Source organism: Rattus norvegicus, chromosome 1, assembly GCF_021556685.1.
Source record: "Rattus norvegicus strain SHRSP/BbbUtx chromosome 1, alternate assembly SHRSP_T2T, whole genome shotgun sequence".
In the NCBI taxonomy this organism is placed as follows: domain Eukaryota; kingdom Metazoa; phylum Chordata; class Mammalia; order Rodentia; family Muridae; genus Rattus; species Rattus norvegicus.
In genome coordinates, this window is record NC_141534.1 from 141,979,205 (window position 1) to 141,997,004 (window position 17,800).

General features: G+C 39.7%; 1 protein-coding gene across 45 annotated transcripts in view; it reads left to right on the forward strand.

Moving 5' to 3' along the window:
• Positions 1–17,800, forward strand: part of Akap13 (A-kinase anchoring protein 13) — a 305,582-nt gene that overhangs the window by 166,685 nt on the left and 121,097 nt on the right. For 36 of the 45 annotated variants that reach the window (XM_087655380.1, XM_087655383.1, XM_087655382.1 and 33 more), the window contains 1 exon segment: positions 2,999–3,126. In XM_087655380.1, the coding sequence (XP_087511506.1) occupies positions 2,999–3,126 (128 nt within the window). 45 annotated transcript variants of the gene reach the window in all.

Below are 17,800 nucleotides of genomic sequence, written 5' to 3' on the forward strand. Positions count from 1 at the left end.
GTTTTTGACAAGTACTGTATTGAATGGACATCTAAAACAGTGATATTAGGTCACTGGTTAAGTTGTGGGTGTGTGCTCCTCCTTTTCCTGCCTGAGAAACAGACCTCCAGGTTTGCCGCTTCACTTTTGGGCAGAGTCTGGGAATTCAGGGCCCTGCACTGCATAGGGGATAGGATACAGGATTTCCGCCCAAGCCCAGGCTGCTCTGCTGCTGTCACCGGGCAGACCTGGTGTCTGCTTATCTTGGTGAAGCAGCTGCACTAAGCAGATTGCTCAACACAAGCAGCCCGTTCCATCGATGGGTAACCATGTCCAGAGAGAGCAGAGAGAAGCCACCATTGCTCGGTGGGATGAACTCACTGAATAGAACTTCTTACGGCCTTTGAGACTGAAGCTGAACCTGGAGTCAGAATGGCTGTCAGTCTTGTCTTCTGAAGTCCCGAAGGTTAGTTGGATGCAGACTTTTATGCCACCACCACATGCTACCAGCTCTACTGTGGCTCTGATGCTTTTTTGATAGATTTTTTTTTTTAAGTGTTGGCAATGCTCTTACGTGTAGTACATGTTAGAATTGTGGGTATGGGGTTTGGAGGGAGATGAACCAAAAGATCGTTTCTGGAGAGGGGTCTTAAACACAGTAAGTACTATGCCCAGATGAAGGGCTTTTTAGTCATTTTAAACCCCAACTTCTAGAGCAGCAGTTATATGACTTAAGGAACGCTGAGGTGGGGGTTTTAGTGACTTCACTTTTTAGATTGAGTACTGTTTTAGGCTGACTTTCAATCTCAACACTGAAATGAGGTCTCTATTTTTTTTAAAAAAGGCACAACAACAAATCTATTTTGGGGACCTGGGCAGGTTGACATTTCCGAAGCGCATGGGAGTGTCTGTAAGCTGATGCCTGGCTGATTTCCTTTCTCTGGGTGCTCTGTCCGTGGCCAGCCTAGATGGGATTATTTCTCCTTCTTGTTCTGTCTTCACAATTTGACCCTAGCAACTGAACTATGAAGTGTGTCCATAGCACTGGATCAGAAAAGGTTAAAAAAAAGAGAGAGAAAGGAAACTGGCAGAGTCTTAGATATCTGTTCTTAAGTATATATAACTGTAGTAAAGATAATAAGAAATGGTACAAAGTTTTTAATATTCGAAGAAGGAAGCTTTTAAAGTTAATATGATTTGGGGGTTGGTATATTTTGTGTAGATGAGATACTTGTTTTGTTACCAAAACAGGCCTGGTGCTAAGCCTCCAACTTCAGAAAAAAGTAGCCACTGGTGAAGAGGTCAGTGCTTTCTTCACGAAATAGCCAGGGTTGAGGAAAGTCCCTGGTCACATTGCTTTTTTTTTTTTTTTTTTTTTTTTTTTTTTTTTTAAAAAAAAGCACCTGAGTGTGATCTCATAGCCAAGGGTATTTTTTGTGGAGGTTGCACTCCGTGGACCGCTTTATGAGTCAGTTTGCTGTTGATTTGGGAGAAGCCTGTTAGAAGGGAATGTGAACCTTTGCCTCTTCAAAAGCTTTGATTAATTGATCACTCTGCTGAGCAAACTAAGGTTGTTGGTGCTTGACTAAACCAAGCCATTCCTGCAGAGTCTCAGAAATCGGTGTTTACTGTTGTAGCTGGTACATATTTTCCATTGATTGTGTATAGGAAAGTTGAGTTTATGCTAAAAATCACAGTCCTGAATAAAATAAAAACCATAACCATACCCCTCTTTTACACACACAGTTATTCTCTTAGAAATCTTTCCCTCAAGGGATTTTTGTGAAGGGATTCCTTAAACAGATTTTTTAAAATAAAACTTAATTGTATGAAAGCTCACAGATTTTAATTCTCTGAACAAGCAAACATGACTACCTATTTTAAATTGCTAATAAGATTGTATAATTATAAAAGAAAAGACAAAGAGTTTTGAATGTTCTTTTGTTAGGAGATGTGACTTTTACAACCTAAGACCTCCTGGAGCGTTACACTTGCCGTTAGAGTGAGTGATCTTAGTGTTTTATTGGTGGGTGAGAGAAACCTCAGTATTTTAGACATGGGACATTTTATTGCCAGAGTGCTATTGTTGCTGGATTATCAGCAACCGCGTGAAAATGAGACAGCATTTCAATTTGTATCTGGAATATCAGGGTAAATTATGACTATTCAGTCAATCTCTTCCCTTTAAAGAAGTGTCAGGAGACTAGATTTGCCTTGCACATCATTATCACGTCCTGCTTTCCCTGGACTGCGTGGTAGCTTAGTAGGAGAAATTATTTCTGTAGGGTCTGTTGATAGCATGGTCAGTATGGCGACAGACTGTTAAATACTAAAACAAAAACAACAATAATAACAAATTTAAAAGGCTTTTTTTTTTTTAGAAAAAAAAAGTGTTCCCATTTTTTGTTGTTGTTGTTGTTTTGGTTGGTTGGTTGGTTTTCTATTTCTTTGTTTTGTTTTGTTTTACCATTTTTTTGCCTTTGGAAGAAATAATAGTTTAAAAAATAATTTACTGAAATTGTCTAGTCATATTGATTAAACCTATCGTACATCAGGGTTGGTTACATATTTTTAAGAGATTCTAGTACCAAAAGCTTTACCTCATTCTCAATGGCTTTCTGTTTTCACTGTCCAAATACCTTTTGCTAAGCACAATGGTCTCCAAAATTGGCCTGCCATGTTTCAGTTGTTAGTCTGTACCCTTGTAGTTCATGAACTTATTGTCACATGAGTGTTCATAGCTTTTCATGAGAAGGCAGGGATGAAATGAACACTTGATAGACAATAAACTGAACCTTCTTTAGCTCTAACCTCATTTGAAATCTGGGAGTCAGTCACAGAACCATGTGATGAGGAGTAGCCCAGCACGGGGTCAGAAATGGCACCAGCTCCGGAGGCTTAATGGAAAAACAAACAAAGCATTTGAAACCTGGAGTTTGTTGTATAAACACTGAAGCACATAGGAACCTTCTTCTTCTTAATCAATGCACTCATTCTGAATAATCCATGTTCACTTCAGAAATGCCAGACACTAAAACTGGAGGTGAAGTGGATCTTCTGAGTAAGCGCAGTGCTGCTTCTGAGGAGGAGGCTATAGGAAATGGAGCTGCCACGCCCAAGATGAAGCAAGCCCCAGGGACCCAGGCGGTAAGCGGCATCTGCAGGCCTGCATGGTCACAAAATGTACTCAACCTGGTCTGCCTGTGCTCTGCACCCTTAGTCTTTGATACAGGATGGGATACGTCAGAGGTTTTTACCTTTCTTTCTTGTTCTGCTTTTGGAATGAGTGGTATATTATTGTTAAACTTGTATTGGTGTCATCAAAGTTTTGGAGTGGTCTTTCCTACATGAATCCTTTGGAGATTACAGTGAAAAACATTTTCTCTGTGAGCACAAGACTTTGAAATTGGTCATTACTTTTATCTTGATGCAGTGAGAATGTCCACTACAGGGCATCCACGCACCTGACTAAACCTGGCTCGTTCATTGCTTGTTCATTGTATGTCTCCATTGTGAAGCTTAGTCTCGAGTACCTAATACCAAGAACTTCATTCTTAGCAAAAAAGAGCAGTTGAGTAAGTGTTTTTCTGGCAGCTTCATGAGGATTAATACATTAGCAAAACCACCATTCAAATAAAACATGCTTGGTCATTCTTTATAGTTACAGACTCATGCACCTGCCACAGCCTGTACTCCATTGTTGAGATATATCTTTGCATACGTTTATTTTGCTCACATGTGTCTGTGTACCATGTGCGTGCAGTGCCCACAGAAGAGGGCATCAGAAGAGTAGCCAGACCTTTTAACCACTGAGCCGTCCATCTGTCCAGCCTGACTGTTTATGATCTTAATGGAATGCGCATGCGGGCAGTCTGCCCCACCTGTCTTCCTTCCGCTCACTTGCTGGCAGTCAGGAAGCTAATTTTTCTTTCTTTCCATTTTCCCATTCTTGAACTAAATATGAATGGAATTGTAAAGCATGTGCTCATGTTGTCTAGCTCCAGCGACTTAGCATAGTGTTCTAATGTTTTACTTACGTCGCAGCATTGGTTATTGCCAGATAATATTTCATTGTAAGATGGTATATATTTTGAAATGCTTTACATTTTGAGCTATTAGAAATCATGTGGCTTCTATGACATTATACATTATGTAGACATGGTTTTGTGTACCCAACAGTGGAACCGTTGGGGCATGTAGTTATTCCAAATTTAATATTCAGAGTTTCTAAAACATTTATGACTTTAATTACTGGAGGACTGGTCTATCTGTGCGTGAGTGTATAGGTTCCCGTGGAGCTAAAGTGATGTGGGATGGAACTCGGAGCACATGCTCCTAACCACCGAGCCATCTCTTCAGCTCATGCAGTGGGTTTTTAAAAACATTTTTTCTTTTAATTTAAAGTTCCAAACTAACTTTCAGATCAAGGAACCTTTCTGAAAAGACCCTGTGCTCTATGCTTTGGAGTTTGTGCTAAACAAAGGTAGACTTTTAGAAAGCTGACCAACAAATTAATGTGCTCACTTCTACTGCCCTCAGAAAATGACATGATGGTATGTTAGTTTTGCTCTTCTAAGACCAGAATAGCATTTCTCCTTAAAATTACCACAGTAGGTAAACAGAACTGTGCCGTCCCAAACCTCTTGTGTGTATGAGATGATAAGCCTTGTTTTATTCGAGTACAGTGGTTAAGCAGGTGCTAGCTGTTCCAGCCCGCCCTGTGTTGCAGATGATATTCATGACTAGTGCCTGGGTGTTTACTTGTATAGCATGCATTTTTCAGACAAATGTTGCTTTTGCCCCCAGGGAAGAAATAAGAAAGATTTGTGGGTGGGTACGTACTTGTTCCAGAAGCCCCTAAAAAAGGGGAAGGAACAAACTCATGTCCTTGCATTCAGATGCCTCTAGTTCTGTTTGTTTTGTCCTTTCCCAGTTCTGTTCTTATTTCTTCCTGCAGTTTGAGGAGTTTTGAGAATGAATACTCTTAGGGTTTCTCAGCATGCCTCATTTTCATAAGGAGCAGAGCCTGGAAGAGTCGTGTGACTGGCATCAAAGACAGGTGGAATCTGGCTCTCTTCTAACTTAAGACTTAGGGACTCTCTTACCTATACTTTGTGTCCACTTCTACCTAGTACAGAAAGCATATGCCAATATGATTTCCAATTTTTTAAAAATTTTCAGGTGTAAATAATGAAAGTTTCTGTATTGCAATATTGCTACAGTTTTGGTCCAAGCCTGACCATTCACGTCTCCCACTGCTGTTATGCCCTCTGCTGTGCGTTAAAAGGACAGTCCATGACCACAGACTTTAACATTTTGTGTGCCCTACTTCTCTTTTATCCATTAACTATATTTTTACTGAATCAGGAGAAAACTGAGGTCTGTTGAACGTTTTAGACGCTGCAGGACATATAGTCTTTGCCCTACCTTGTCACCTTTGCTATCACAGTGGGAAAGCAACAGGCAGCAGTAGACAGTATTTAAGTGAGTGGCTGTTTCTATGCTTCAGTGAACCCTTGTTTATAGACACTGAAATTTGAATCCCATATGATGTTCACAACAATAAATAGTTTGTTCACATTTTTTTAGTCGTTAAAAAATTATAATCTGCTCTCAGAGCTTTTTTTCATGGGCTATACAAAACCAGTAGAGTGCTACCGGCAAGGAGTGTGTTAACTTCTGGCAAGGGAAACAAAATACTGCATGCCAGTGCAAGGAGGCAAGCCAGCAGACTTCTTTGCCTTTCCATTCCCTTCTCTCTTTATTTTCCTTTTTTAAAAATGTTAAGTTCGGCATGATGTTACACTCAGGTAATGGCAGTATGAGAGGCTGAGGCAGGAGAATTGCCATAAATTCAAGGCCAGTCTGAGCTATGGATATAGATACACGGGCTTAACAAAACAGCAATTTTGTTCTCTGGTATAACCCTCATTACTCCACTGTAAACTGGGCAAGAGTTCTGTCTGTCCTGAGCTAGACTTTTGCCTTAGCCTCTGTGTAATTCAATTTTCTCATCTCTGTTCACCATCATAGCCTTAACGTTCTAATGTCTGATTTGGGAAAGGGTTGACTGAGTTTGTGTTTGTTGTGATGGTAAGGGGTGGAGTGGCAATTGTTTAATGTTATTTAATCCAAACTTTCTGACACATACCCAGGCTTTGTTTTGGCCTTGGGAATAGGCCAGTCATTGCTTCATTGAGTTATTGCTTCGTTGAGTCGTTCTCCTCCAAATAGAAAACAGAACAAACCCATTTGTCTGCAAGTCTAAAATGATAGGGAATTTGTGGCGGTTTATTAGTAAGTAGAAATACAGAATCAATTTGAAGAGAAACCTATGGTTGATTTCTGGTTTTCTTAGTCCATTGATCTGATGCTTGAATTGCAAACTAAGCTGTCCATATTTCTTACTCTTTAGACTAGTGTGTCCTAGAAGGCTGACATTAGACAGCAAGTGCTTTGAAATCATGATACTTACAGAAGTTAGGAAATATTAAGATTGGTGTGTCCTTGTAGTCTCATGAAAAACTTGTATGTTAAATTACACAGAGTACTCAAAATATCTAGGTTGAGAATTGTTTACCCATCCAGGAGGCAAAACTGTTAATGTATGCATAAGAGTTACTCACATATAGCATTTTATGATCATTGTAAGTATCATCAGTGTTTTATTAGTAGTTGTAATTCAGTATTCAACATTGCTTCCTCGTACATACTTTTCTAATTTCAGAGGTCTCTAGATTATCTTCTGTTGCCTTTTCTCCCTTGAGGAGGAGATGCACAGAACCATCTGGCATACAAGCCCAGCTCCAGCTTAATATTACTATTATTGGATTACTTAATAGCTTCAGATTCTGATTTCCTACTCATTTAAATAAGGAGGATTCAGGCTCTGTTTCTTTCTATTTAGCTCACATAATCAAGGCTTCAGGAATAGCATCATACAATAATTTAACTTGGGAGATGTGGAACTTGGTTTATTTCTGAGACCTGTAAGGTCCTTGAAAGGGCCTTAAAAATTATGCAGCATTTTGCTTTATAGAAGAGATTCAGAAATGGAATGTCCCACCATTAGTTAACTGTCATCTGGGCTGGAGCCCAACCTTGTGCTGCTAAATGCTTCCATTATGCTGCTGTTCTTTCTTGAGGAGTCATCCTGAGGGCATTCACTTGGTTTGTGATAATTTTTTTCTCTTTAAGACAAGTATCCCTAATGGTGCTTTATTTCATACTCAAATTCTAACCCACTGTGTTAATAACTCCTCATGCTTTCCATAGGAGAAATTTCTCTTTCTGTTTTAGGATCAAAGTTGATTTGACTTTTAAATGTCTTGTGTTCTCTTTATTTAGCTGCATCTATCATCAAGATAGTATTTATCCTGTTATGTTTCTAGACTTACATTATTAAGTGGGAATCGAGAGAGATTGTGCTTGTCCTTGGAGAGACAGAAGCCTGGGGACCATTTAACCCTGAGAGTGTGCTCAATTGGAGTCAGGGAAACATTTCACATTCAGCTTTCCCTCCCCCTTCTCTGTAAACTAAAATGTCCTTGTGTCACAGTGATCTTTTATTTGTAGGGTATGGTCCAGGTCATTCAGGAAGAGCTTGCTTCACTCTAGTATCTGTTCATTGAGGATCTCTGAAATAATTCCTTTCCCAAATGCTTACCGCCTACGCTTATTAACCATGTGGAACAGTTAATCCTGAAAGCCAGTGTGTCTTGTCAGGATGCCCATGGGCCTAGCAGCCAGACACTCTAGAGCAAATACATTCAAGGACAACTATAAAATCCTGTATGTTGAGGATTAGGTTACTGGGAAAGTGTGCTCTTTGCTTAACACATTTCCCCAAATCAAGAAGGTATTCTCAGCCAGAACTTCTTTTCCGTTTTTGTAGTTACATACCTAGGCATCAGATTAACTGAATTTCTATTCTTAGTTATTTTTATACAATATTACATTTAGTGTTCAAAGCTGTGATCACTGCCGTCTTCATCTTGGATTGCTTCCTATTAACATCATCTAGAGCTCTCTGTCCTTTTATCATTTTTAATGGGAACACCATGTTTTCTCTCTGATCTTGAGGGGCAAGCTTTTGTTTCCACATGTCCAGGAGTTGAACTAAAAACTCTGCTTTGTTTTTTGGCTTCACGCTCAGTTACATGAGGAACTTACCTAGCTCCTGGATTGCTCAGTAAATTAGCCACATAGCTAAATTAGCTCATAACACTTTCGAGATGCCTTTCACTACTGCTACTCTACTAAGAGTTTCGGTTTTTAAGAAGGACTTTAAAGAACATGTCCGCCATCGTACATATATGTTGGTGGTCTTTTTGTCCCCCCAAAAAAGGCAAACTGGCTTCTTTTTGAGTTGCCAATAAATTTTCTCTACATACATTTTGACATTTAAGATAACCCGTTGCCTCCCCTTTAATTATTCCTTTTGAGTACAATGCTATGCCCAGCATTAGCCACAGGAAAGCTTATTTCTAAGTTTTGGAATAAGTCTCTCTAAGTCCCGAAAGTGGAGAATTTCCAGGAAGACTTTTCAGTCACTACTTCTATACATTTCCAATGTAGTTGCAGGAAAGACAAGCCTCCAGAAGACCTCAGACTGTAGAGCCATAATGGCAGAACAACTGCCCAGAGATAACATCTGTAAGGGTGGGATCCCACTTAATGATCTGGTTAAACATTTTTAAGTGACCTTGACTGACTTAGTTTCTTGGTCTTCATTTTCTCATGTATACTGTTCTCTGATTAATCCTAATGCTTATTCTAGCTCATAATTTTTGATCAGTATATGCTTCTGAAAAAAATGTGATAAGGTCATAAGTGTTGGAGTATTTTTGTGTGTTGAACCAAAGGACAATCATAACAGATTTATAAAGATCAAATTTTAGTTAACAACCAAATGTTTAACTAGTCACTTTTTCCCATAAATGTTTTCCAAGTTTTTTCCTTTGTAGTCTTCAGTTGTATGAGGATCCAGTATTTTGTTTAGTTTTTGTACCCATTGCTAGTGTGGAACTTCGTGTCCAAGTGGGTCCAGACCTGAACCTCAGAGATCCAGGAGTTTTCGAGGAATTGTGTTCATCCTCATGTTGCCTCCCTTTGAGACAGAAGAACAGGATGTGAGTCTTACCACTCTCTGTATAGTCTAAATCACACAATCTTGGTTTCCTTTTGTTCATCCTTACTACATTATGTTGTCAGCAAGACTGGTAGCTAATCGTAAAGGAGAATGAGCCCAGTAAACTGAGGGTGCAATCACAGCTCCTCTGTCATCTGAGTGACTTTGCTTATGTATGGACGGGCTCTGTTTCTCATGTTCCTTTGGGGTTTTGATGCCTACTCTGTTATCTACACTGACTGGAGTCAGTAGAGCTCTAGCCTATAACATAGGCCATTTATAAGCTGTAGGTTATTACCTCACTGTCAGTTGACTTGGGGTCACATGTACTGTTTAGACTGTGGATAGTTGGATTTTAAAAACCTCTTGGAAAGAAATTACTGGACTATTACAGGCTGTAGTAGTGATCAGTTGGAGTTTTGTATCACTTCGTGCTTGTCCTGAAGGTACCTAGTAATTTGTTCCAGTGCTTGATAATTCATGCTCCTTGAGTTCTGTGTTTGGCCTCAAATACACTGACAAAAAAATAGCTCCTATTCGTTATCAGGCTCATACTAGTGAAATAGAAAATTATTAAACTAATAATAAGAGACATTTGTGTACTAAAATATAGTTCTAGGGTTATTTATTAAAACCAACCTTTCAATACTAAATTTTCCCTTCTTAAGGGCGTTTACTTTTAAAGACTGAAATTTTGTTTTTATGTGATATGTGCTGAAAATACAGTCATTATTTTTGTTAGTAAACTTGTAAGGGACATCTTGAGGTGATCGTAGGAAAACTGCTTCTAGTCCTAAGTCCTGCTCAACTTATTGATGTAATATATCTTGGAACTGTTTTGTTTTGCCTCTTAGAATAGAAGGCTTCTCCAGTAGAGGAAGTGAAAAATAATGTTATTTACTATGCCGAGAAATATATACCACTCCTCAGAGTACATATAAGTACCTATAATTTGGACAGTTGTAGACTTACTGTATTTGCTGTTATGTATTTGAAGAAGATGCCTAATGATGGCTTCTTTGCTGCCCATTGAAAGGTTAACTGTTTCTGTGCAGGCGGGATTGTTTGAGGGATATTGATTTCAAATGTTTGGCATCTGATCCTCCTGTGCATTGATTTCACTTATTTTTTAATAAACAAGCATTCTTTGTTAGTCAATATATTACATCAAATATGCAGAGCACTTTAGAAAGTTTCTCCTTCTGCCTTTAAGATTAATTAGTCAAAACGAGGAAGCATGTGCAGATAATCATTATACTTGTAACATGACATATCAGACACCATGTGCAATGTGACACCCATACAGGTGTGTTTGTTTGAAGTGTAATGGTGTCTCGGATAATATACGCATAGCTCAAGTGATACAAGAATTTCTTTGGAAAGAACATAGATCCAGGGATCTTCTGGTGTCCTTTGCCTGCCTGCCTAACATATTTGACCCTGCACAGATAATAGAATGACCTAAACTGCAGAAATAAGCCAGTGTGCAAGTAACTGATCTTGCACCCCAGGAACCCCAGGTTTAAGAAATTTGAGGAGAAAAGTAAGAAAAGTAACATTTAGCATACAAGTTAGACATTAGACATGTTCAATAGTATGGGAAACATGTGGCAATACTCCTGTGTCTGCTTCAGTATTCCTGTTCATACAGTGAAAACTTAATCTTCTCTTTGCTGCTTTGTCTTCATGCACTGATAACAAGCATGATTTCCTTTTGAGAATTCCTTTAGATAGAAACACTTTTTAAAACGTATTTAATTTTATATGAGCACACTGTAGCTGTCTTCAGACACACCAGAAGCGGGCATCGGATCCCATTACAGATGGTTGTGAGCCACTATGTGGTTGCTGGGAATTGAACTCAGGACCTCTGGAAGAGCAGTCAGTACTCTTAACTGCTGAGCCATCTCTCCAGCCCAGATAGAAACTCTTTTAAGGATGTAGTTCCTAACTGCTTACACCAAAGTATATTAGTCAATGGGAGCTGGCAAGATGCCTCAGTGGATAAGGATACCTTTAGCCAACCTGCAGTTCCATCCCTGGGAACCCATGTGCAGAAAGGAGAGAACTGACTCCCCTAAGCTCCCCTGTGACACACACACACACACACACACACACACACACACACACACACAGAGAGAGAGAGAGAGAGAGAGAGAGAGAGAGAGAGAGAGAGAGAGAGAAGCAGTTAGTGAAATACTATCAACAAACTTTATATAGAGAATATTTTTAGATGCACATGTAAATGCCCCAGACTTATACCTAGCTTAAAAAGAAGATTTGAACAAAACATATATTGTGCTGGTTTCCCTGTCTTTAGGTAGCATCCTGTCCTGGCTAAGTAGTACAGATTGATAACTGATGAAATTTTGAAAGATTTGTTCTATAGTTCACATATGATCTTGGAAAAAGGTTTGCTTTAGATTTTACTATTGACAATAGCTGAAAGAAATTTCTCAAACTATTTGACCTAATGGTAACAGGAGTAGCAGAGTAAGTGTAGCTGCATAGTGGATACCTCTGAAAGTATTTGGATGTATACTTTGAGCTTCAAGAAATTTGTGTTACATTTTTGCTTAACCTGCCCGTATGTATACATATGCATAGACACACACATTTCTGTATAGGATCTAAGACAACTTGAGTGTGGTGGCCCTGCATCTGGAAAACTTACGTGCAGTCAAAGAAAAAGGGGATTGGGGGTAAACTGTAAAATTTAAGAATCATTTATTGCCTAGAGAGACAAGTTAGAAATATGTACCTTAATTGGAGACTCCCCTTTGACTTTCTTTTAATAGAGCATGGGACTAAATCAAAATTAAGTACTTAAAGATTTCCTCTATTTTCCAGATTCTGTAATTACAGGAATCTGAACTATTCAAGAAATAAGTGTTCTTGTGGTATCTGGACATAAGGAATTTTAGTGTTTGTGAGGTTATAACCTTAAAATCAGCAAGGTATGAATTTGTACCCTAGAAACCCCAAAGCAGCAAGCATTGTCTGTCTGCTACCTAGTGGTCCAACTTCTTCTTTCTGACCTACCATAGAAAATTCACCTTCTGACACTGAAATAATCCCGACTTGCCCAGCAACCTCCCCAGTAACATGTCTCTAAACACTATTTGTTCACTGAGGAGATCCATAGATGTCCCATCTCTACTGCTTGTTACCCTCCTCTACCTCATTGATTCTTTCAGCCCTAACTCCCACTCCCATACATGGAGAAAAATTATTGGAAGGGCACAGCTTAATATGTACACTGAATCCCTTTTTGGCTAATAAGTCTTATGTCTACTGCCCTGTGCCTTTAAAATACTTCCTTCTAGTGAATTGTCATCTGCTGTAGGTTCTTGGGGGCTTATGGCCATATGCAAATTGCTCTGTTGAGTGAGCTCGACACATTTAAAATTCCATCCATAGCATAGTGACACATGCCTTTAATCCCAGGAGGCAGAGACAGGAGAATCCCTGTGAGTTTGTGACCAACCTGGTCTACAAATGAGTTCCAGGACACCCAAGACTGCCAAAACGGGTACACAAATAAACCTTGTCTCAGGGAAAAACTCCATCCGTGTTATCTTCCCAGAGTATAGTACCTTTCATCTTATATATGCTTGTTGTATGTTGCCATCCTTGAATCTTACAAGAAGTAGTGATCTACCTGAAAGGCAGCATCAGATCCAAATGAGCAGCCCACATGAGTCGGGTAGGAATCTGATTTGCTTGCTGATGTTCTCTGACAGCATGAGAAGAGAGACAGCTCGGGCTTTCCATTTCCATCTCTCGGAGTCTCTCTGGAGACCCAGACAAAACGTAGGATCTCTTTTTCAATACCTGTATTCTTATGCTGCTATAAAAATAATAACCAACTTCAGCTGTCCTTCTTCAGGCCCCATCTACCATGTGTTTAGTTTTGGGGTTTGTTGTTGGTGGTGGTGGTAGTGGTGGTGGTGGCATGTTTGTTTGAGACAGAGACCCTCAGTGGTTTAGAACTTAATCAAGGAGGGAAGGCTGGCTGCCAGCAAGCTGTAGGGACCTGCCTTTCTCCACCTCTACAGTCACAATACAAAGGTGTGTGTACATCTAGATTGTTGTTGTTTGTTTGTTTCAGTTAAAACATGAGGGGGCTATTCTCTGACCGCCCTGTCCCCAACACACAATTCAAACAAACAAATATGGGTTTGGAGGAATCAAACTCACATCTTTATGTAAAACATTTTACCTAATGAATTCTCTCTCCCAACCCAGTCTGTTCCATTTTGACATCATTAATTTATTAACCAACCATTCTCCTATTATAATTCATTTTTCTCTTGAGCTATCTAAAGGCCAGTGTTTTTTTAATCAAAGGGCTTATAGTCAGGAGTGTTTGGTCTCTCCTTGCTAAAGAAACAGGTCACCGAACGACCTCCTGGGTGTTGGAGATTGGACCAGGGTCCAGGCCATTCAGGAGATGGGGAATGCATGATGAGAAGCCCCAGGACCCATGCAGTCTGTAGTCCTTACCTGAAGGAGGAAGTAACATTTACTCTTAGTATTTTCTGCTCATTACACTCATTCAAGGCCCGGGGTTATAGAAAGCCCCAGAACACCGCATTGAAAAAAGGGAAGAGAGAAACCATATGTGAGTCTATATATGCGTGCTCTACTTTGGAAATTACAAGTATAAATTATACTGTTGGGAGTGTGACCCTTATTCTAGGGATGGTGCTGTTGTGCAGTTACCAGATATATTTGCCTTTTACAAATCTGTACTGTTTTTGTGTGCTGAACATTGTAATAGGAACCAGGGTTCTACCAAAATGGATAAAGTGAACAGTCGCTCAGAAAGGTTTGTTAGGAAACAAGTGAACAGGGCACTGACATACGGCCCAGGTGAACTTGAGAGGAATTGTCTTTTCTTTAGACCATGCTCCTCCTACTTCTTGAATTACACCATCAGACATTTTAAGTGGAATTCTGTGGAAATATTTCAATCGAGAATTTTCTCCATTGATAACATTCTTTTTTTTAAATGGGGAGTCAGTGTCTTCATTGCTATTCTAGAACATGATATGTGTGTCTACTGTGCTTCCTTTTTGTTTTTGTTTTGCTGTAGAGCAGTTCCTGTCCCTAATGCCCATACACATGATATGGTAGGCTGTGTTCCTTAGGAGTCATTAGCTTTCCCTAATAGAATGACGGAAATGGGTATTGGAGCTCTGGCCATCCTCTCTCATTAGTGCTGACCTGGTGCTGTGTCTGCTTCACATCAAACCCAGTGAATTGCTTTTCTTGTCTGAAACTGCTTTCCTCTTGGAGTCAAGAAAGGGACTTGGCCCTTTTACAGTTGCTGCTGCAGCTGAACCTATTGAAAGGAATACCCTGCAGCAGGGGGAATGCGTGCATGCTCTGAGATGCTTGCCACTTGTAAGATGTGGTGGGGCACACCTCTAATCCCCATACTCAAGGGGTGGAGGCAAGCAAGGGATATCTAAGTTTGAGGCCAACCTGGTTTACTTGATGAGATCAAGACCAGGCAGAGCTCCAAAGTCCATATCATTCATAAATAAACAAGCAAACCTGTTAGGAATACAGATTATGGCTGTCAACTGCTGCTTAGTGTCAAGAGATATCCTTGCTCGCTTAGTTTTGGTCTCATACTGGGACATACTGGTATTTTTAGTTGACTGTAGGGCAAAGTGGTTGGGGTAGGTGCTTTAACATAACAAATTTTGTTTTGTTTCTGATGGGAACCTGTGTTGCCATATGCCTGTCTTTTGGCATGACTCTTTGAGAAGAAGTTAAACGTTAAATGAATTAATACACATCCTTTCATGACTAAGACTTAGAAGTCAGTCGTGCTAAGGTGTGTATGTGTGTTTGAAGGGGATGTGAGACAGGGTTCTCACGTAGTCTAGACAGTGCTAACATGAAACTTGATCTGTAGCTGAGAATGACATTGAACTTTGGATTCTCCTGCTTACATTAGAATTACAGGTCTACATTTACCAAGCTCAGCTGATCTAGTCTTGCTGTTCTTTTAGCCTTGAACTCTTCCCTACTGGTCATTTGATACCACTCTTTACAGAAACTGACCGATGTGAAAAGCTTCCTTGATTCTTCTTTTAAATTCTTTTAGTTGATAGGAACCTAGGGGTGTAGAAAGAAAGAAAAGCAAAACAGAGGAAAGGAAAACAGAAAATAGTGCAGAAGGGAAAGAAGGTAACTGACTTACAGTACCCTGCAGTCTCTGATGCTGAGCACAGTACAGTGTGATCCAGTTGGTTCGACCTGAGGCCTCAGCAACAACTTCTGTCCATTTTTCTTACGGTTTCCAAAGTGTGTCACCCCAGCAGAGAAAGGGTACAGTAGGAATGCATGCTCTTATAAAAAGTCGAAAGGGCTAGCAAACTGTTCCTCCTCTGAACATTTACCAGCTGGTGCAGTATGATAGAGGTTACTGTAAAACTCTGAAGTTCAAAGTGGCAGTCAGAAAATATCTTGAAAGCTACTCTGTTGTAAAAATATGCACGGTGAGTACATTTGAACAACTCTTGCTAAATGGAGGAACCGTTGCACTGTCTTTACAGTAATAGGACAGTAAATATTGACATACATTTTCACAAAGTGTTCCTTTCGGCCAATCTTCTCTTCAAACGAGTATTTTTGTTGATTCTTTGAGAATTTTGTACAGTGTGTTTTGATCATGTTCACCCTTAGTACTTCTTTAATTCCCATTCTTTTAATAAGTAATAACTTTTGTCAGATGTATGTCATTAATTTTTAATTTATCAAAATAACCATTTACTAGGGATATTTATATATGTATATGTACTTGTTTACTAACGTGTATTTTCCTATACTCCCTACCCCATCCCCTGTACATACTGTTCTGGGAACTGCAGGAGGAACTGAGTTCTGTCAGATGGAGACTTTATGAAACATCTGCTGTACTTTTACCCTTCCTTCTTCACTGTTGTGACTCATAGCTTGTTATGCTACCTTCCTAGGGTTAAATATCCAGGCGATCTTATAAAATGAGACAGTTTCTACTGGAGAAAATGTGACAAGTGCATTTTGTAAGTTTCATGTAGTTGGCAAATAGTTACTTAAAGTTTATTATGTTCCTAAATTAGCAGGTTTTTAAATGCTAAACAAAATCCATGAGCATCTCTGTCTGTGGATGGCTCTTTACCTGCTTAGGTAGGCATTTAGAGGCCAGAGGTTAATGTCATATGTCTGATTTTTGTCTTTGTTTTGTTCTTTTTACATTTATTTAGCTTGTATATGCGTTTTTAATAAAACAAACAGTAGTGAAATTGTGTCAGTGTGCATATAAATGTCATGCAGTAGAGGTCAGAAGACAACATATGGGAGGTCAGTTGTTGCTATGGTATGGGTCCCAGGAATTGAGGGGTTTGTGATTTGGGGGTGAGGTGTTGTTTGCTCTGTTTTTGCAAGTGTCTGGAACAACTAATTGGACCCATCTCTTTTTTTTTTTTTTTTTTTTGAAACAAGCTCTCTGTTGAACCTTGAGTTCACTAATTCTAACACTGACTGATGGAGTCAGTTGCAGGCATCCATGTCCCTGTCCTTGCTGTCACCCCACATACACTGCCCCATGCTGAGGTTACAGATGTTCACCTCTGTTCTTGGGTTTTACATGGCTTTGGGGGAGCCAAGTTCAGGGTCTCATACCTAGCAGCTTGTCACCAGCTGAGCCAACCCTCATCTTCTTCATGTCAGCATTATCAAGGCCATAGTTGGCTGTAGGTGCATTACTAGTGATGAGTACTACTGTCGGCATAGGGACTCGCACAGAAGCATCGCCTGTGCTTGATCATTTGCTGGTCTCAAGCGACACGAGGTCGTCACAGATGGTTATGGCCTTCCATGTGAGTGCTGGAAAGTGAAGCTGGGTCTTCTGGAAGAGTAGTCAGTGTTCTCGACTGCCGAGCCACCTCTCCAGTCCCTTCAAAGTCTTTTTGTATGTGTGTATGTTTTTTAGGAAACTTCTACAGTAGGAACTATCCATATGACCTTTTCGGAATAGTACCCCATGTCTCTCATCTCCCCTACCCCCCTAGCCGCCTTCCACTTAAGCCCTTCGTATACAGTTGTTCCCCTTTAACCCACTATATTCTTGCATTCTATCTCCTACCCCTTGCAACAAGAATTTGTAATGTTTGGCATATGGTGTCTTCCAAGAAAAGGAAATACAGAAAAAGCTAGCAGGGTAGAGACCTAGTTAACTAACAGTTTTCTGTATTGCTTCTCTGAAAACTACATACAAAAATATATTTACTGCATCCCCTTTTTTTTTAAAAAAAAAAATCTTATCAGCTAGTTTCATAGAAGAACAAAACTTTAAGTTATGTTAGTTGGGGTGCAAAATTAATATCTTGGCAGGAGTTGGTACTAAAGCAGATTGGGTTCTGGAAGCAGGCTCGTTGTAGAGTCTTGTTGCTCTTACAGAGGGTGCTGATTGGGTTCTTAGCACTCACATGATGGCTCACAGACATCTGTAACTCCAGTTCCAGGGAGTCTGACACTCTCTTCTGGCCTCCTCGAGGAACCAGGTATACACATTCTGCATATACATACATACAGACAAAACATGCATGCACATAAAGAAATCTGAAGTTTTTAAAAATCAAGAAAAGAAGGAAACATTCCTTGTTGCTAGCCTATTACTTTGAATATTTAAGT